Source organism: Lissotriton vulgaris, chromosome 2_1 (assembly GCF_964263255.1).
Source record: "Lissotriton vulgaris chromosome 2_1, aLisVul1.2, whole genome shotgun sequence".
Classification (NCBI taxonomy): domain Eukaryota; kingdom Metazoa; phylum Chordata; class Amphibia; order Caudata; family Salamandridae; genus Lissotriton; species Lissotriton vulgaris.
In genome coordinates this window covers 525,878,217-525,898,627 of record NC_141687.1, presented here as the reverse complement: position 1 = coordinate 525,898,627, position 20,411 = coordinate 525,878,217, and the positions used below count along the sequence as shown (strand labels likewise).

General features: G+C 52.7%; 1 protein-coding gene across 1 annotated transcript in view; it reads right to left on the bottom strand.

Moving 5' to 3' along the window:
* The window catches only part of ITGAV (integrin subunit alpha V), a 372,076-nt gene extending 362,431 nt beyond the window's left edge, over positions 1 to 9,645 (bottom strand). Inside the window, exon 1 of the mRNA XM_086955459.1 lies at positions 9,048 to 9,645. Within this exon, the coding sequence (XP_086811585.1) occupies positions 9,048 to 9,232 (185 nt within the window). The 5' untranslated portion in view covers positions 9,233 to 9,645. The remainder of the gene's footprint in view (positions 1 to 9,047) is intronic.
* Between the last annotated feature and the right edge of the window lie 10,766 nt (positions 9,646 to 20,411).

The window sequence follows — 20,411 nt, the reverse complement described above, 5'->3', positions numbered from 1 at the left end:
AAGTGTCACTGTGAAGTTCCCTTAGAATGTTAATTAGGCCACCCTCTATCCCCATGAGAGACATCATACCCCAAAGTTTATCCCTATTAACATGGTCGAATGCCGCTGCCAGATCCATGAACCCCATATAGATGGATGCGTCGCTGGCCATGGTGTATTTGGCTGTCAGCATATAGAGGTTCAGGCATTGATCACTGGTGGACCTCCCAGTCCTGAATTCGTATTGAGTGTCCGAGAAGGTGTTATTTTCTTCGGTCCACTCGTACAGTCTATTAAGGATCGCCCGTCCCAGGAGTTTGGCAGATACATCGATCAGGGAGATAGGACGATAACACTTAGGGTCGTCCCTGTTGCCCTTCTTAAAAATAGGGACGATTATGGCCTTAGACCAGGACGGTGGCAGGCCACAAGCGATGGCAGTATTTATGACCCTGGTCATTATGGGGGCTCAGAGTTCTACACAGCTCAAGAACAGGTCAGGGGGGATTCCGTCAGGGCCAGGGGCTTTGTTTTTAGTCAATCACTCTATTCCAGCCGTGATCTCCTTGATGGTGAAAACTACTGTTGAGACCTGATGTGAAATCTCAAGGTACTCTTCAGTAGTTCCGGGCTCATGGTTGTACAGACCCCTATAATGAGAGACCCACTGTTCTGGGAGGATGTTAGACCCTATCTCCTGGGTGTTGTTTTCCTGGAAAGTAGGTTGATTAATGATTCTCCAGAACCCGGACATATCCCTTTTTTCCCCTGCTTCTCTTAGGTCTGCCCACGCTTCTCCCTGTAGAGCAAATTTCCTCCTCTTGATCTCCCTCTTATAATTCTTCCTACACTCCGTGATTTGTTGGATGTCCCTGGGTTTGCTTTTAAGGCTGCTTTTGAGCTCCCTCAAAGCCTTTGAACAGTCTCTATCAAACCATCATGGATTGGCGTGGTTCCATGTGGGCGCGCTGGTTTTTAATAAGCCTTCTATAAGGCCCGCAATCTGACCAAATGCTTCGAGTAACCTCGGGCCTTGAACATCCATATTTAAGCAGTCATAGATGGCGGGTTTGCCAGAGTCCATCAGGGACTTACAAAAGGTTTCCCTGTTTATTTTGGACCACCTTAATCTCCTGCCCTGGTCTGTTACCTTCTCCGTGATTATACCTTGGTGTCTGCTATTTAAGCCCACCCGATACATCAGCCCCAAAACAAGGGGGTTGTGATCGCTAAAACTACTCCATTCAATCCCTACACTAATAATTCTGTTTAATAGTAGTCTAGAAACCAAGATGTAATCTATAATAGATGAGCAACCTCTGCCCTTAAATGTAGGTGGGAGGGTACCATCCCTCTGCACACCCATCATTTTGATAGTGTGCTCTAAGTCGTAGTTAAGCCGGATCTTACTAAGAGCTGACCCTTCCGGCGTTTGGGAGAAATGCGGCCCCTTCTCCACAGGACAGTGAGACCATTCTGCATCTATTGGGACCAGTGCCGAACATAGGTGGCAGTTAAAGTCTCCCATGACCAGCAGGGCGTGTACCTGCCCCTTATTGTGAGCTGTAATTTCCTGACCCAATCTGTCTTCCAACTCTCCTACAAATGTGGTGTAGTCTCCCCCAGCCCCGTTGTTGTAAATGTTAAAAACAGTGAGTCTTAGCCCTTTCCCAATAAGACGTGCTGCTTGTATGACATGGGAGTTCCAGTCTGGGATAGACCAACTGCCCGGGAGATCTAGATCTACATAGATGGATAGTCCTCCCATGGCTCTCCCTGATCTAGTTTTTTGCGCCGGGACAAAAAAGCATTTATACCCCTGCATATGGAAGTTGCTGTTATCAAGAGCCCATGTCTCCTGTAGACTGATTACATGGAATTTACTAATGTAATCACGCCACTCTTTGTTATTAAATTTGGCTGCCAAACCTGCTATATTCCAGGAGATAATTCTCAGTGCCTCATTGGCCTGCTCTATTCCCCCGTGTCGCTCAATATGCACCACAGTCTCCACCCGGCCCACTTCCAGCCCGTTTCTTCCCCCTGTGGGTTCAATGGCTGTGGTCGTAGGCTCGTCGGCCACGGTCTTCCTAACCCTGCTCGATGAGGTTTGTTGTACATAGGGGCTTTGCTGCTCCACCTCCCGTATAGAGTCCTCTATTTTTCCATCTCCTAGAGATACAGTTCCCATTGAGTTAGTAAATCTGCCTGTGTGTCAATCAACCCCCTCAAGTCCGTTCAGGCAATTAAATCTATTAAAGCTGTGAAAGGGTAACTCCGGTCTATGAAATAGTGGCCGGGTGTTAAAATCGTGATGTCTTCCCCTCCGAACGACCCTCGTCCAGTTGTCACGAGTTTGATTAGGGTGCATTGGGATAGGGGGGAAAAAGAAAGACACATGGAGGGTTTAAATTGTTGATTCCAGTGATCTATTCTTCCCTCGACATATATCAACAATCATTCACCCTGCAAGGCTTTTCTTCCTCCACTCCCAACTTGAACTCCAGCATTCCTAAGCACTGCGCCCACCAAAAACATTCCCTCTACCGATTTATCCACTACCCCATACACCGTCCCCCCAACGCCCCCATCCAGCCCCCCAGCGGTAACACCTCAAACTCCCAGCTAACTGCACTGTATCTTCATGCCTAACACCACTACCCTCAACCTCACCCACCTCCTAAGGGGCTTAATCTCCTTCCCGCTCCCTATAACTCCAAATCCCTGGAATTGCTTTGCTTGGAAGGCAGCAGGGATCCTGGTCAGTTTAGCCTCCATCATAGGCACTGGCCAGAAACCCTCATCATCCCTGTGCAGGGCGAGCTTGCAGCCCAGGCAAGTCTAAAAGACAGACTCAGGGCCTCCTTAAGCGCTCACCACCTGGGCATGAGATCTCACAACACGCTCACTGATAGACTTCAGAATGTCCCCAACACTCACGGGCACTTCCTTAAGTGGCAGTTATCCCTCTAGAGCAAGCACAGCCAAGAAGTCAAACTAAGCCACTTTCTAAAGTGATGATATACAACTCCACATGAAAGTGTGTGGCCCCAAGACCTGCTTTTCTTAAGTCTCCAATAGCCTAGATACCATCAAAGGGTGTGAACGAGAGAAGCCTGAAATTCAATCAGCAAATAAAATATATTACGTCTTCTTTCCCAAGGCCTGCCCAGGCAATACTCACTCACCCACTCACTGCTTCTTTATCAGCTCTTCCCCTTAGCCCCCTTCCCATGAAAAGACCCCTGGGGGGCTCGCTTGACCATACAGGTGCTCTCAGACCATGGGCGTCCGCTGGGGGGGGAGGGGGGCAAGGGGGTGCACTTGCCCCCCCCTGGATCGCGAGTGCATCTGGTGTGGGCCCAGTCAGGGCCGGCCCTAGTCCATCAAGCTTTTGAAATGGTGCCATTGTTCCAGGTGGCAGCCCCCTCTATTGGGAAGGGTGCAAGGGGGTGGCCGAGAAGGGTGCAAGGGGCCAAGGCAGGGGGCGAGAAGGGTGCAAGGCAGGGGGCGAGAAGGGTGCAAGGCAGGGGGCGAGAAGGGTGCAAGGCAGAGGGGAGAAGGGGGCAAGGTAGAAGGGTGCAATGGGGCAAGGTAGAAGGGTGATATGGGGAGGGGGAGAAGGGTGATATGGGGAGGGGAGAAGGGTGATATGGGGAGGGGGAGAAGGGTGATATGGGGAGGGGGAGAAGGGTGATATGGGGAGGGGGAGAAGGGTGATATGGGGAGGGGGAGAAGGGTGATATGGGGAGGGGGAGAAGGGTGATATGGGGAGGGGGAGAAGGGTGCAAGGCAGAGGGGAGAAGGGTGCAAGGCAGAAGGGTGGAGGGGAGAAGGGTGCAAGGCAGAAGGGCGCAAGGCAGAAGGGAGAAGGGCGCAAGGCAGAAGGGTGCAAGGCAGAAGGGAGAAGGGCGCAAGGCCGAGGGGAGAAGGGCGCAAGGCCGAGGGGAGAAGGGCGCAAGGCAGAGGGGAGAAGGGCGCAAGGCAGAGGGGAGAAGGGCGCAAGGCAGAGGGGAGAAGGGCGCAAGGCAGAGGAGAGAAGGGTGCAAGGTGGAGAAGGGTGCAAGGTAGAAAAGGGTGCAAGGCGGAGGTGGAGTAGGGTGCAAGGGGGAGAAGGGTGCAAAGCGGAGGAGGAGAAGGGTGCAAGGCGGAGGGGGAGAAGGGTGCAAGGCGGAGGGGGGGAAGGGTGCAAGGCGGAGAAGGGGGGAAGGGTGCAAGGCGGAGAAGGGTGCAAGGCCGAGGGGAGAAGGGCGCAAGGCCGAGGGGAGAAGGGCGCAAGGCAGAGGGGAGAAGGGCGCAAGGCAGAGGGGAGAAGGGCGCAAGGCAGAGGGGAGAAGGGCGCAAGGCAGAGGGGAGAAGGGCGCAAGGGAGAAGGGCGCAAGGCAGAGGGGTGCAAGGCAGAGGGGTGCAAGGCAGAGGGGCAAGGAAGAGGGTAGGAGGGTGCAAGGCAGAGGGGCAAGGAAGAGGGTAGGAGGGTGCAAGGAAGAGGGTAGAAGGGTGCAAGGAAGAGGGTAGAAGGGTGCAAGGAAGAGGGTAGAAGGGTGCAAGGAAGAGGGGAGAAGAGTGCAAGGCAGAGGGGAGAAGGGTGCAAGGCAGAGGGGAGAAGGGTGCAAGGCAGAGGGGAGAAGGGTGCAAGGCAGAGGGGAGAAGGGTGCAAGGCAGAGGGGAGAAGGGTGCAAGGCAGAGGGGAGAAGGGTGCAAGGCAGAGGGGAGAAGGGTGCAAGGCAGAGGGGAGAAGGGTGCAAGGCAGAGTGGAGAAGGGTGCAAGGCAGAGAGAATGGTGCAAGGCAAAAAAAGGTGCAAGGGGGAGGAGGAGAAGGGTGCAAGGGGGAGAAGGGTGCAAGGGGGAGAAGGGTGCAAAGGGGAGAAGGGTGCAAGGGGGAGAAGGGTGCAAGGGGGAGAAGGGTGCAAGGGGGAGAAGGGTGCAAGGGGGAGAAGGGTGCAAGGGGGAGAAGGGTGCAAGGGGAGAAGGGTACAAGGGGGAGAAGGGTACAAGGGGGAGAAGGGTACAAGGGGGAGAAGGGTACAAGGGGGAGAAGGGTACAAGGGGGAGAAGGGTACAAGGGGGAGAAGGGTGCAAGGAGGAGAAGGGTGCAAGGAGGAGAAGGGTGCAAGGAGGAGAAGGGTGCAAGGCAGAGGGGAGAAGGGTGCAAGGCAGAGGGGAGAAGGGTGCAAGGCAGAGGGGAGAAGGGTGCAAGGCAGAGGGGCAAGGCAGAGGGGAGAAGGGTGCAAGGAAGAGGGTAGAAGGGTGCAAGGGAGAGGGTAGAAGGGTGCAAGGCAGAAGGAGAAGGGTGCAAGGTAGAAGGAGAAGGGTGCAAGGCAGAGGGGAGAAGGGGGAGGAGGAGAAGGGTGCAAGGGGGAGAAGGGTGCAAGGGGGGAGAAGGGTACAAGGGGGAGAAGGGTACAAAGGGGAGAAGGGTACAAGGGGGAGAAGGGTACAAGGCAGAGGGTAGAAGGGTACAAGGCAGAGGGTAGAAGGGTGCAAGGCAGAGGGTAGAAGGGTGCAAGGCAGAGGGTAGAAGGGTGCAAGGCAGAGGGTAGAAGGGTGCAAGGCAGAGGGGAGAAGGGTGCAAAGCAGAGGGGAGAAGGGTGCAAGGCAGAGGGGAGAATGGTGCAAGGCAGAGGGGAGAATGGTGCAAGGCAGAGAGGAGAATGGTGCAATGCAAAAAAGGGTGCAAGGCGCAGGTGGAGAAGGGTACAAGGGGGAGAAGGGTACAAGGGGGAGGGGAGAAGGGGAGAAGGGTACAAGGGGGAGGGGAGAAGGGTACAAGGGGGAGGGGAGAAGGGTACAAGGGGGAGGAGGAGAAGGGTACAAGGGGGAGGAGGAGAAGGGTACAAGGGGGGGAGGGGGAGAAGAGTGCAAGGGAAGGAGGAGAAGGGTGCAAGGGGGGAGAAGGGTGCAAGGAGGATGGGGAGAAGGGTGCAAGGGGGAGGGGGAGAAGGGTGCAAGGCAGAGGGGAGAATGGTGCAATGGGGAGGGCAAGAAGGGTGCAAGGCAGAGGGTGAGAAGGGTGCAAGGCAGAGGGGAGAAGGGTGCAAGGTAGAAGGGGAGAAGGTTGCAAGGTAGAAGGGGAGTAGGGTGCACGGTAGATGGGGAGTAGGGTGCACGGTAGAAGGGGAGTAGGGTGCACGGTAGAAGGGGAGTAGGGTGCACGGTAGAAGGGGAGTAGGGTGCACGGTAGAAGGGGAGTAGGGTGCACGGTAGAAGGGGAGTAGGATGCAAGGCGGAAGGGGAGTAGGGTGCAAGGCGGAAGGGGAGTCGGGTGCAAGGCGGAAGGGGAGTCGGGTGCAAGGCGGAAGGGGAGTAGGGTGCAAGGCGGAAGGGGAGTAGGGTGCAAGGCGGAAGGGGAGTAGGGTGCAAGGCGGAAGGGGAGTAGGGTGCAAGGCGGAAGGGGAGTAGGGTGCAAGGCGGAAGGGGAGTAGGGTGCAAGGCGGAAGTGGAGTAGGGTGCAAGGCGGAAGTGGAGTAGGGTGCAAGGCGGAAGGGGAGTAGGGTGCAAGGCGGAAGGGGAGTAGGGTGCAAGGAGGAAGGGGAGTAGGGTGCAAGGCGGAGTAGGGTGCAAGTCGGAGGGGAAGAAGGGTGCAAGGCGGAGGGGAAGAAGGGTGCAATGCAGAGGGTAGAAGGGTGCAAGGGGAATGGTGATGAAGTTAAAAATGTGCCCCCCCTGGAAACATTTCTGCGGACGCCCTTGTCTCAGACTACGAGTGTCAGGAGCCTTTCATCAACAATTTTACCAATTCAGCAGAACACTCTTAAGCACCGAGCCCAACATAAAATACAGGCGCAATTCAGGTACCACTGCAAGCTATACAACACACTATGCCAAATACTACTGCAATATCATCTAAACAAGCTTTAGAAAGCCCACAGCCTGCTTTTGGTCCAAGTGAAAAAGACACAACACAGATATCTCTTGTCTTGCTTAAACTGCCCCGGCTCTTAATCCGAGAGTGAAGAACATTCACGGGTCGAATATTTGTGCCGACCCTGGGCTCTTTCAGCAACACAATGCTCACGGACACACACACCTAACAATCTGTTGAACGGAGCCATCCACAAGCTGCTTCCCACCACCAAAACTTGCATGCAACGCGAACAGCAAAAAAAGATTCTAGGTGCAAGAATCCAGAGTCTAGAACAGCCATTCGGCCCAAAACCCGAGCAGGGCTGACTCAGCTGTCCTTCGGGAAGGGCAGGGATCCTTCCTCTTTCAGGGTGTGAGGGGCGAATTAAACGACCTCTGAACCACACTGAGTTTCCTTTGCTGCGCCTCCCGGCTGGGTGACTGTCACTTGCCTTGCACTGAACCTTCGCTCATGTACAAGTCAGCGTCGGGCATTCAGGGCTGTGCTTGACACACGAGTTTATTCTGCAGGAAAGAGAAATGAAAAATCTTCTTGCAGCTGCAGGGCACCCGGCATGTAGAGGCTACCACCAGCGAAGGAGAGGCGCGCCCTTTCCAAAAGTACCCAAACTCCTTTAACTGACCCGAGGACCATAGAAGGCCCTCTCCTACACCAACCAACCAGACAACTGTCGCTCGTTCGGGGTCCCCCAGGTTGATAAACCATTCATCTTTGTTGAACCGACATTTCTTAAATTGTGGATTAGGCCAGAAAAAGTGGAAGTGTGCCTCTGCCTTGAATTGGCAAGATTTGTAGTGCACAAGATATATCCCTGCAAGGGGTGAACAGTTTTCTGACATAAGAAAGGGTGTGCCCCATATTTCTGGTTTCCAAATGCTGCAAAAATAAATGCTTGTGTCCGATGCAAAACATTGCAAAGGTCAGAGTGGGAAGCGAAACTGAGCTGAGTAAAAAGGGGAGAGGGGTAGGTGGCAAGAATTGGGGGCTAACATTAGGCGGGTGCCAGCCTTGTGCAGAACTGAAACTCCCTGGATAAGGGGGTTAGGGCTTCAGTTTCATCTCATCTTCACCCCCTCCCCAGCCTCACACCTTGCCGCATACTTAAATTAAACAAGCTTTGGTGGAGCCAATCGGTCTGCCATTGGCCATTAGCCTTTCCACTTTGTCACTTCTTTTGTTTTGTGACTGTTTTTACACTTTTATTGTTCGGGGGGGGGGGGGGCTGCTGGGCGTGCGCCAATATAGAAAAAACACTGGCTAAAAAGCAAAACTCGTTTTTGGTGACAATAAGCGCACATTGCCACCGTAGATAGAGCCTGGCGCGGATTGGAGCTTCTGTGTGTGTGGATGTGTCAGTGTGAAAGAACCGACTGCCTCCCCCACAGTGACGATGGTCAAACTTGGGCTGACCCCTTGCCCCATATCGATTGCTGTAGTGGGGGAACAAAACTGACTTGCACAACAACCTTTATATTATATATAATTTCCTGTGATTAAAAAGGTCTTGGCTAATGCCCGTCCTGAAAACAGTAACATGTTTACTATAGAATACATTGTTTCGTTACAGTCTAGAATTACACAAAGAAACTGAAATGAAGACCTCAACTTTGCAGATATTAACAATAACATGACTACGCTCCAGTAGGCATGCTGGGGTGACTGCCGGAGTCAGCTCCATCGCCCATAATATATAAGTGACGACTGCGCTATCGGGACGGATGTTGAAAAAGTCTGGATTCAGGGAAGAGCTGGGTGGAATTCCCCCTTCTCTCTTAACCCCGCACTCCGAGCTTGGCTCCGAGCCCCGCACCCACGTCTGGACGCCCGCCAGTTCACACGCCCTTCGGCTTTCGGCACGATGTTTGCACTCAGGGATACATTATACATTTCCGACCTCTTCGTTGTCCCTTTAAACCCCTCACTCATAACGCGGCTGCTACAAACTTCACCCGCGAACACGGCGGCGCTGGCAACATGTCCAGAACAGGATTATAGCTTCATCTAGCAATATTCCAGTGAGACTAACACACACACACACACACATACATACATACATACATACATACATACAAGCAGCTCCCTCAATCACAATATGCGCTGGATATATATACAGTCACAACTAACATCTGAAACACAGCGCTGTATCTAAAACACTTCACAGCACAATACATCACACTCGTGAACAGAACCGGCTGTACTCACGACGCAGGATCCGGGGTGTAGAAATCCACAGCGAACCCAAAGTAACTGCCCGGGTTCCCCGAGTACACGGTGGGCCGGTCCGTGGCCAGATTGAAGGAGGCGCAGGGGCCGAGCAGTGGCAGGAGGAAGGCGAGTCGAGCCCAGGAGAGAACAGGAGGATCGGCGGCAGCGAGGGTCCGAGTCATCCCGGCGGAGTCCGAGCGGGCAGAGCCGGGAGCAGCGCGCACTCTGCCCCTCACAGGGACCACCGCCCGCAGCTTACAAATCCCAAGCGCATCCAGGGGTCCCCAGTGTCAAGTCTGTGCAAGTTTTATCAGCTGGTGAAAGTTCTTGAAACTTTGTGGCTGTTGTGGACGATGGTAAACCGAAGTTCCAACAAATCGCTGAACTTCACTTTCGAAATCTCCCCCCAGATGTACGTCTGTGGCTGCCTTGGTGGTACAGAGCCCAGCGACACACTCGCCGCCTGCAACAGTCAGACAGCGCCCAGGATGTGACAGCAGGCGCTGAGCTGTCTGTGCAGCCTCTCTCCCACTCCCTAGCTCTCGGCACCCACTGCGGAATGCATCATTGGCCGGAAGTGTGGGTCTGTAAACCCGCCTGTGATTGGCTTAAAATTGTACGTCTGGTTGGATGGAGCATAATATTCCCTTTTCGATTTTTCTATTGGACCTTATTTAATAATCTTATTAAAATTATTTTAAAGATGCGAGCAAGCAAATACTCCACTAACTTGGGCTGGTATACAGGCTGCTCGAATACGATTGGCGCTTACCTTTCAGTGAGAGGTGGTTTTCTCTCCGACAATTGCTTTGATTTGTTATGCCCTAGAGGTATACATTTTGCACGAGATTGGGAAATACTGAAACTGTTGGTGCCAAAGAGATTTAAAGAGGATTACAGCTGCTAGTTGAAGGCAGGTTTCTTACACGGTAGTGGCTACGAATATTAATCATTGGCAAAACCAATACGTCTCGCCTTTGGGAACTATTGTTGGTTTCCCAATTGTGGAGCGATGCAGTGTAGCATGGCTAAAGAGGAAACAAAAAAAGGCGCTGATGCAGCTGCAGGGGCCTTGCGTTTTTTGTAGGCGCGTGGTTGTATTGGTAAATAGAGAAAGTTAATGACAAAGTTAAAAAAAAAATGAAAAAAGTGGGTTGGAGGAAGTAACTAGGATGGGAGAAGGACCACAGAGGGCAGGGTTGGAAACAGGAATGAAGAAGGGGAAAGTACACAACACGGATGAGAGAGATCAATGTGGAATGCACGAGAACAGAAGCACATGTGTGAAGGCGCGGGGAGAAGCATGCGGGGGAAAAGCACACCAGGGCAAGCACAACAGGGGCGGCGTGAGGAAGAAGCACATGTGCAAGAGCAGCATGGATTTTGGTGGGGATGGCAGAAAGAAGCACACAAAGGAGACAGCTGAAAAACACATACACTTTCAAGGTGTGCTTAACACAGCAGAAAAAAGGAGTGTCTGAAAAGTAAGTGGGGTGAAGTGTTTTGCTATCCTATGCTTTGTTTTGTTATGCTATGCTATGTTTTGCTATCCTATGCTTTTTTGTTATGCTATGCTATGTTTTGTTGTGCTAGTGAGAGTGTGTGTGAGTGAGGGTGAGGGTGTGTGAGGGTGACAGGGTGTGTGAGGGTGACAGGGTGTGGGGGTGAGGGTGTGTGAGTGAGTGTGAGTGAGGGTGAGTGTGAGTGAGGGTGAGGGGGTGTGAGGGTGACGGAGTGTGGGGGTGAAAGTGAGGGTGTGTGAGAGTGAGAGTGTGTGAGTGAGTGTGAGTGTGAGTGAGGGTGAGGGGGTGTGAGGGTGACAGGGTGTGGAAGTGAGGGTGTGTGAGGGTGAGAGGGTGTGAGGGTGAGGGGGTGTGAGGGTGTGTGAGTGAGGGTGAGGGTGTGAGTGTGAGGGGTGTGAGGGTGTAGGGGTGTGAGGGTGTAAGGGTGTGAGGGTGTGTAAGGGTGTATGAGGGCGAGGGTGTGAGGGTGAGGGGGTGTGGGGGTGTGATGGAGAGGGTGTGTGTGAGGGTGAGGGGTATGAGGGTGAGGGTGTGTGCGAGGGTGAGGGGGGTGGGAGGGTGAGGGTGTGTGTGAGGGTGAAGGTGTGTGTGAGAGTGAGAGGGTGTGTGAGGGTGAGAGGGGGCGAGAGGGGGTGTGAGGGTGTGTGAGGGTGAGGGTGTGTGAGGGTGAGGGGGTGTGAGGGTAAGGATGAGGGAGTGAGGGGGTGTCAGGGTGTGTGTAAGGGTGAGGGGGTGAGGGTGAGGGGTGTGTTAGGGTGAGGTAGAGGGTGAGGGGGTGTGAGTGAGGGTGAGGGTGAGGGTGTGTGAGGGTGAGAGGATGAGAAGGGGTGTGAGGGTGAAAGGGTGCATGGGGGTGTGAGGGGTGAGAGGGTGAGTGAGTGTGAGAGGGTGAGTGAGGGTGAGAGGGTTGCAAGAGTGTGTGAGGGTGAGTGAGGGTGTGTGGGTGAGGGGGTGTGAGGGTGACAGGGTGTGGAAGTGAGGGTGTGTGAGGGTGAGAGGGTGTGAGGGTGAGGGGTGTGAGGGTGTGTGAGTGAGGGGGTGTGGAGGTGTGAGGGTGAGGGGGTGAGTGTGAGGGTGAGGGGGTGTGAGGGTGTAAGGGTGAAGGGGTGTGAGGGTGAGTAAGGGGGGTGTGAGGGTGTGTGAGGGTGTATGAGGGTGAAGGTGTGAGGGTGAGGGTGTGTGAGGGGTGTAAGGGTGAGGGGGTGTGAGGGTGTGGGGTGTGATGGAGAGGGTGTGTGTGAGGGTGAGGGGGTATGAGGGTGATGGGGTGTGTGAGGGTGAGGGGTGTGTGAGGGTGAGGGGGGTGGGAGGGTGTGTGTGAGGGTGAAGGTGTGTGTGAGAGTGAGAGGGTGTGTGAGGGTGAGAGGGGGTGAGAGGGTGTGTGAGGGTGAGGGTGTGTGAGGGTGAGGGTGTGTGAGGGTGAGGGTGTGTGAGGGTGAGGGGTCTGTGAGGGTAAGGATGAGGGAGTGAGGGGGTGTCAGGGGGTGTGTGAGGGTGTGAGGGTGAGGGGGGTGTGAGGGTGAGGGGGTGTGAGGGTGAGGGGTGTGTTAAGGTGAGGGTGAGGGGGTGTGAGTGTGGGTGAGGGTGTGTGAGGGTGAGAGGATGAGAGGATGAGAAGGGGTGTGAGGGTGAAAGGGTGCATGGAGGTGTGAGGGGGTGAGAGGGTGAGTGAGTGTGAGAGGGTGAGTGAGGGTGAGAGGGTTGCGAGGGTGAGTGAGGGTGTTTGAGGGAGGGTGTGTGAGAGTGGGTGAGAGTGTGTGGGGGTGTGTGAGTGTGTGAGGGGGTGTGAGGGTGAGGGTGTGTGAGGTTGTGAGGGTGAGGAGTTGTGAGGGTGAGGGTGTGTGAGGGTTGGGGGGTGAGAGAGGGTGATTGTGAGTGAGGGTGTGGGTGAGGGTTGCGAGGGTATCGGGGTGTGAGGGTGAGGGGGTGAGGGTGTGTGAGGGAGAGGGTGTGTGGTTGTGAGGGTGAGGGTGTGGGTTATGAGGTTGAAGGGGTGTGAGGGTGAGGGTGTGAGGGTGAGAGAGTGTGAGGGGGTGTGAGGGTGAGGGGGTGTGAGGTTGATGGGGTGAGGGTGACGGAGGGGGGGTGAGGGGGTGTGAGGGTGAGGGGGTGGGTGATGGGGTGTGTGAGGGGGTGTGTGAGGGTGAGGGGGTGTGTGAGTGTGTGTGTGAGGGTGAGGGTGTGTGTGAGGGTAAGGGGTGTGTGAGGGTGAGAGGGTGTGTGAGGGTGAGGGGGTGAGAGGGTGTGTGAGGGTGAGGGTGTGGGAGGGTAAGGGTGGGTGTGGGAAGGTAAGGGTGGGTGAGGGTGGGTGAGGGTGAGAGTGGGTGAGAGGGTGTGTGAGGGTGAAGGTGAGTGAGGGTCAGTGAGAGGGTGAGTGAGGGTGTGTGAGGGTGAGAGGATGAGAGGATGAGAAGGGGTGTGAGGGTGAAAGGGTGCATGGAGGTGTGAGGGGGTGAGGGGGTGAGAGGGTGAGTGAGTGTGAGAGGGTGAGTGAGGGTGTGTGAGAGTGGGTGAGAGTGGGTGAGAGTGTGTGGGGGTGTGTGAGTGTGTGAGGGGGTGTGAGGGTGAGGGTGTGTGAGGTTGTGAGGGTGAGGAGTTGTGAGGGTGAGGGTGTGTGAGGGTTGGGGGGTGAGAGAGGGTGATTGTGAGTGAGGGTGTGGGTGAGGGTGAGGGTTGCGAGGGTGAGGGGGTGAGGGTGTGTGAGGGAGAGGGTGTGGGGTGAGAGGGTGAGGGTGTGGGTTACGAGGGTGAAGGGGTGTGAGGGTGAGGGTGTGAGGGTGAGAGAGTGTGAGTGTGAGGGGGTGTGAGGGTGAGGGGGTGTGAGGGTGAGGGGGTGTGAGGTTGATGGGGTGAGGGTGATGGAGGGGGGTGAGGGTGAGGGGGTGTGAGGGTGAGGGGGTGGGTGATGGGATGTGTGAGGGGGTGTGTGAGGGTGAGGGGGTGTGTGAGTGTGTGTGAGGGTGTGTGTGAGGGTAAGGGGTGTGTGAGGGTGAGAGGGTGTGTGAGGGTGAGGGGGTGAGAGGGTGTGTGAGGGTGAGGGTGTGGGAGGGTAAGGGTGGGTGTGGGAAGGTAAGGGTGGGTGAGGGTGGGTGGGTGAGGGTGAGAGTGGGTGAGAGGGTGTGTGAGCGTGAAGGTGAGTGAGGGTCAGTGAGAGGGTGAGTGAGGGTGAGAGGGGTGTGAGGGTGGCTGAGGCTGTGTGAGGGTGTGTGAGGGTGAGGGGATGTGAAGGTGTGACGTGAGGGGTTGTGAGGGTGTGGGGTTGTGAGGGTGAGGGTGTGGGGTTGTGAGGGTGAGTGAGGGTGAGAGGGTGTGTGAGGTTGAGGATGTGGGAGGGTAAGGATGGGTGACAGTGAGGGTGGGTGAGAGGGTGGGTGAGGGTGAGTGAGGGTGAGAGGGTGAGTGAGTGTGTGAGGGCAAGAGGGTTGAGTGGGTTGTGAGGGTGTGTGAGGGTGTGTGAGGGTGTGTGATAGTGTGAGGGTGTGAGGGTGTGTGAGGGTGAGGGGGTGTGAGGGTGAGGGGGTGTGAGGGTGAGGGGGTGTGAGAGTGAGGGTGTGACAGTGAGGGGGTGTGAGGGAGAGGGGTGCGAGGGTGGGGGTGGTGAGGGTGTGGGGTTGTGAGGGTGAGGGTGTGAGGGTGAGGGGGTGTGAGTGTGAGGGAGGGTGAGGGTGACATGGGTGAGGGTGACTGGGTTGAGGGGGTGTGAGGGTGTGGTGGTGTGAGGGTGAGAGGGTGTGTGAGGGGGTGTGTGAGGAGGTATGAGGGTGAGCTGGTGTGAGGGTGAGGGGGTGTGAGGGTGAGGGGGTGTGAGGGTGAGAGGGTGTGGGGGTGTGAGGGTGAGGGGGTGTGAGGGTGAGGGGGTGCGAGGGTGAGGGGTGTGAGGGTGAGGGTGTGTGAGGGTGAAAGGGGGTGAGAGGGTGTGTGAGGGTGAGAGGGTGAGTGAGGGTGAGGTTGTGTGAGGGTGAGGGGTTGTGAGGGGGTGTGAGAGTGAGGGTGTGTGTGAGGGTGTGAAGGTGTGTGAGGGGGTGTGGGGGGTGTGAGGGTGTGTGATGGTGAGGGTGTGTGAGGGTGTGTGAAGGTGAGGGGGTGTGAGGGTGAGGGTGTGTGAGGGTGTGTGAGGGTGAGGGGATGGGCGGGTGAGGGGGTGTGTGAGGGTGAGGGGGTGGGTGGGTGAGGGTGGGTGAGAGGGTGTGTGAGGGTGAGAGGGTGTGTGAGGGTGAAAGGGTGTGTGAGGGTGGGTGAGGGTGAGTGAGGGTGAGGGTGTGTGTGAGGGGGTGTGAGGGTGAGGGGGTGTGAGGGGGTGTTAGGGGGAGGGTGTGGGAATGTGAGGGTGAGGGGATGTGAGGGTGAGGGGGTGTGATGGTGAGAGGGGGTGAGGGTGAGAGGGTGTTTGAGGGTGAGAGGGTGTGTGAGGGTGAGAGGGTGAGTGAGGGTGAGAGGGTAAGTGAGGGTGTGTGAGGGAGAGGATGAGGGGGTGTGAGGGTGAGGGGGTTTGAGAGTGAGGGGGTGTGAGGGTGAGGAGGTGTGTGAGGGTGAGGGGGTGAGGGTGAGAGGGTTGTGAGGGTGAGGGTGGGTGAGGGTGAATGAAGGTGTGTGAGGGTGTGAGGGTGAGATGGTGTTAGGGTGTGTGAGGGTGAGGGTCCAAAGTAGGGTGAGAGGGTGTGTGAGGGTGAGAGGGCAAGTGAGGGTGAGAGGGTGAGTGTGTATGAGAGTGTGTGAGGGTGTGTGAGGGTGAGGGTGAGAGGGTGGGTGAGAGGGTGAGTGAGGGTGAGGGGTGTGTGAGGGTGTGTGAGGGTGAGGGGTGTGTGAGGGTGAGGGGGTGTGAGGGTGTGAGGGGGTGAGGGGGTGAGGGTGAGAGGGTTGTGAGGGTGAGTGAGGGTGTGTGAGGGTGTGTGAGAGGGTGTGAGGGTGAATGAGGGTGAGAGGGTGTGTGAGGGTGAGGAGGTGTGCGGGTCCGAAGTAAATGGTGGCAGGGCAGACATCATAAGACAGAGAGAAGAGAATGCGTGGTGACTGCGTTGGTCAGTTTCAGAATCAGGAGGGGCAGAGTCAGCACAGTCTGCGAGGGATCAACGTGTCTAGAGGCAAAGCATAGCGGATGTAGCATTGCAGCTAGCAATTCGAGTATTTTCAAGCTGAGTGTGCCTAGAGACATGGCAACACAGCAACAGCATTTTTGGAGTAAGGCTACTGTAAACAAGCACGGTAGGCTTTCACTTTCGTCCAGAAAAATAAACAAGAAAGGTGCAGAGAACGCCGAACAAAACATGGCTTCCCCACGAAATGGATGCAAAAACCCCCCAAGCTCTCGGCATTGCTGTGGCGGGGGGGTGGGGGGGAGCGCATTCCTTTCAAGTCTAATGAGGGGGGCGGGGGAGCGGCTTGGGAGCGGATTCCTTTAAAGTCTGATGCTGAGGCTCAGACAAATGGTGGTGTGCGAGCGGCCTCCTTTGCAGTCTGATGCTGTTGCCAATGGTGTTTGATGTGCACGCGCCTGCCTCACACGCCTGCCTCACATGAACTGTACGCGATCCGCAGGCTAGGTAGACTTTTCGGAATGCTTACTATAATCTCGCCTATTCAATCCCTAATGGAATAAAATAGTCGAGACCTAAAAAAGTACTGCAATACTAGTGCGATCAACAGAAAAGCAATGATTAAAACTGAGCAATCTGTACTTGGTTCATGCTCCTCGAAAGACAGAAACGAGCTAAGAAAAAGTGAAACCCGCATTCGCTGACTAATCATGATCCACCAAATAAGAGTGAAGAAAGCAAACACATGGAGATAATGGACAGAGCCATGAAACTTTTCAGACACTGACCCCCAATCACAGATCTGGGTTGAATCTATCATCATTATTTAGCTCATTTTGCCACCCCAGTTCAGACACAGCCATATGCAAATCAGTCTTGACCTTGTTCCTTATGGGAGCAGTCCAGTCCGAAATGCCAAGCCAGGTCTTCCCTGGACCGCAAACAAGCATCCTTGGACCCGTTTCGGGGTAACACGCCTCATCAGCCAGGCTAGTTTTATTCCAGTAAGCAAGGGACCCACGTCTGGACAAATAAAATTCACAGTGAAGCCACTGAATGGTATGCAATGGACAGAAGAAGGATGACAGGAAAGGCGAAAAATATACCTCCATTCCGGCACGAGCAGTGGTAGGACACTAATCAAAAAGAAGCAATCAGTACTTGGTCCATGCTCACTCAAGGGAGAAACAAACAATGAGAAATTGAAACTGGTACACACAGACCAATCAGGAGCCAACAAAAATGAGTGACAATAAAGCTAATGAATTGTAAGCAATGGTCAAGCTCCATGCCATTTTTAGTTAACACAATGTCTCACGGGACTGAGCATGTGCTGTCGCAGGGTGACTTGTGTTAAATAGTACACAATGTGTGTATACCTCTCAAACGCATCCTCCTTCGGAAAATGGGACCCTCATTGGACTCCTCTTCACCCTCTGAAGTTTTAAAATGCCCCCCAAAGGCTTCATTGGGGTTAGCCTCCCTGTAAGAATTTATTTCCAACCCTCGAAAAAAATGGTTAATATCCATTGTTTTCAATTGGATCACCCTCCAAAACTAATTGGTCACATGCTCCTTCTAGACTCAATAGGCTGAGACGTGTGGTGTTTACTTAACTTCAGGGTGTGTCATAGGTTTAAAATAATAATTGCTGTTCTTTGCCTAAAGTAATGTTATATAATACAGACTATTAAAACGAACGTCATATTAAACTTTACGTATTCTGCACTATATGTATATATAAATATTTATAGATGGCATTATAAATACCAGAGGTTCTGCACTATTTTTATTTTACATTTTATATAGTATGGACCACATCCAGGTGAAACCAGAGTACTTTACTGTTGACATAAAAGGCACACATAAATCTGCATCAATATTACAAGATCACGTTGTGTTAGTGCATATAAGGTTGAGCATGTACAACAGTACAATGATGCTGTCGTGTGTAATTGTCAGGGTGAAATCATGTTTGGTTTTCGAGGTTGGAATGATGGAGAAAGTACCTGTTGAGTGAGTTAGGAGCTTTTATCCGATCAATAGGAATTCTTTCATACTAATTTTACACATGAGCTATCAGAAGGTGTCAGGATCAATTTGGGAGGCCACAGGGCAGATAGGCGCTTCTGGGTCTCAGCCCTGGTGGTTGCTGTCTCTTTCCACTGGTGTGCAGGGGTCTGTCCTACTTTGCCTTTGCAAACTGAGCCAAGTATACCCCTTCCATACTTGAATATCAAGGTAGAGACATTATCAGTCAAAGGGCTTCTCAGGAAGTTAATGTGAGGGACAAGACCTGAGAACTCAACAGGCAATGAACAGGAAAAAAAACGTAGTGTCCAGCCCAGTGCTTCTCTTTTAGTTAAAAGAAAGTAGTTTAATTTCACCTGAAACTCAAACACTACACAGTTCAATAGGAATTCCTCTTGCAGAGTTGTAATCCCAGTTAAAATCTTTAGTAAGACACCAAGGGGCACATCCATCAAGTCTTTTTTCGTTCGCAAACGGGTCGATTTGTTTGCGAATGGAAAAAGGCCTTTTCCAATGCATCTACCTCTTGGCATTCGCAATTTAGGTAATCACAATTATTTGTGATTATCTAAATTGCGAATGCATTTAGGGCATCGCAATTTGTGATTCCCTAAAGGCGATGCATGTAGCCTTTCCTTAATGTGAACTGTGCATTTAGGAAACACTCATTACCATCAACTTCAAGTTGATGGCAATTTGTGCATGCTTTGAAAAATGCACAAAAATGCATTTTTCAAAGTGCCATGTAGCGTACACATGCCCTTGTGTATGCTTTACATGTGCACCCTTACCTATTTTGGGGGGTGCTTCGGGGGGGCCTAAAGGCCCACAGGGCACCCTTTGGGTTTACCTTCGCAATTTGCGATTACCAATTTGGTCATCACAATTTGCGAATGCATTACCATTTATTCCTATGGGTCTGTAGGCCCATAGGAATGAATGGAGTTATATTAGCTAATATCGATTCACAATTTCCGAATCGCTATTACTTAATGTTAAGGAATCACAATTTTCTTTAGATTCCTACATGCAATGGATTTTGTGATTCCATTTTAGAATTGCAAAATGTATGCTTGATGCATGTGCCCCTAAACCTCCTTTGGGTGCTCTACTCCCACTCTGGTGATTTCCAATAGCTATAGTCTTTGGTATACTGTGGGCATGGACATCAATTAGGCCCTGGTTATACTTCAAGTTACCTTACTGATGAAATGTGCAACTCAGATCAGCATCTTTCACACCTTGTGTTCACTTCGGCAAAAAGTCTTAAGTCTACCCATCAGATTCTTCTGCACGTGTTAGTCTCTCATGCCTAAGCTGCACTTTTATCTGCTAGATGGCGTTGCAGTTCTAGCGGTGCGAAAGGTGCAGCTCACATACTCATGCCCACCTTTACAGCGGCAACTTCACTTCTGCGATGGCTGAATAGCTTACCTCGCTTTGGCTAGGTTTGCATTATGGAAATACCATCTAAATACATACTTACAGTATCCAAAAAAACAATAATATGTGGGATTTCTGCACCTAGCTATCATCAACAGTCAGTGACAGGCAAGAGGGAAGGCCTTTACCAGATGCAGTGCAGACTGCTTACCATGGACCAGAACTGAGCAATCACTGAAAAAGCAAACTTTGCTGTAGCCTCACAAGCTCTCAAATAGCTGATGGTAAAGAAAGGCGAGAATCCCAAGTTGCTGAGATGGTCTATTGTGTTACAAGGTCTGTTCACTCCTACGGTGATGTTCCCTCACCAAAGGAAAACTGGCTTCCAGACATATACCATGGTAACAAAACTAAAGGTACCTTGAAGGGCCCCCCAAAAGGGTAACCCTGTTGCACGTTCTTGTCCTGTTTTGCCCCTGTCACACACCCCATGTTATCAGCAGGAGGTTCTACAATACGTTTGTTTAAATAGTTCTCTATTGTAAAGAAGCAGTGACTACATAAGTATAAATTACACACACAAGCAGTTGATATAAAGCAAAAGTCTATTCTTTCTCGGGGACAGTAGTACAGAGCAATAATAGTGATAACAGTGACACGGGTGCAACTTCAATCTATTATAACTGCAAACATAAACACATCCATGTCCGGTTATACCTTTTCTTTACTGCCCTGCCAGCCCAACCTCTCCCAGGGAGAAGAACACACTGAGTTAAATAGAGAAGTGTTCATGGGGATGGGGGAAGAGGACCCACCACCCTCCACATGAGTGCCTCCAACATCAAATGTATGATTACTCAAGCATGGCCACGGCGCCAAGATTGCCAATCATTACTCCACCTTTCGGGCACAAGATGGTAGTGCCAGTTCTAATAGGGTGTGATAGTGCCATTTATGATGTAATTGTGTCTGTATAAAAGTTGTCAGTGCTCCTCATATTCAGGAAGTTGGTGATTTAGATCTTTAATGATTCTGTCACATGAGACCATGTTGACCATATTTGTCATTCAGTCTTGTCTAGACTGTAGCTGTTTCCCGAGCCCCTTAGGATGCTAAGCTTGGCTATCACTAGCAATGCAGAGTTGCCATTTCTATTGGAACCAATGCCATTGATATACAATCTTCCAATACCAAAATGTAGGTTGTGCTTCTCTCATCCCTTTAATGTGATATTTGAGTACGTTGTTCCAGGCCTCATCTGATAGTCGAATATTTAACCTGTTCTCCTACAGAGTTACAGGTTGCGTGCTGTATGAAAAGGTGTGGTCTATAAGAACCTCACCAAGGCCAGAAATAACTCAATAGCTCTCTCACATCAGCAAATCGTGAAG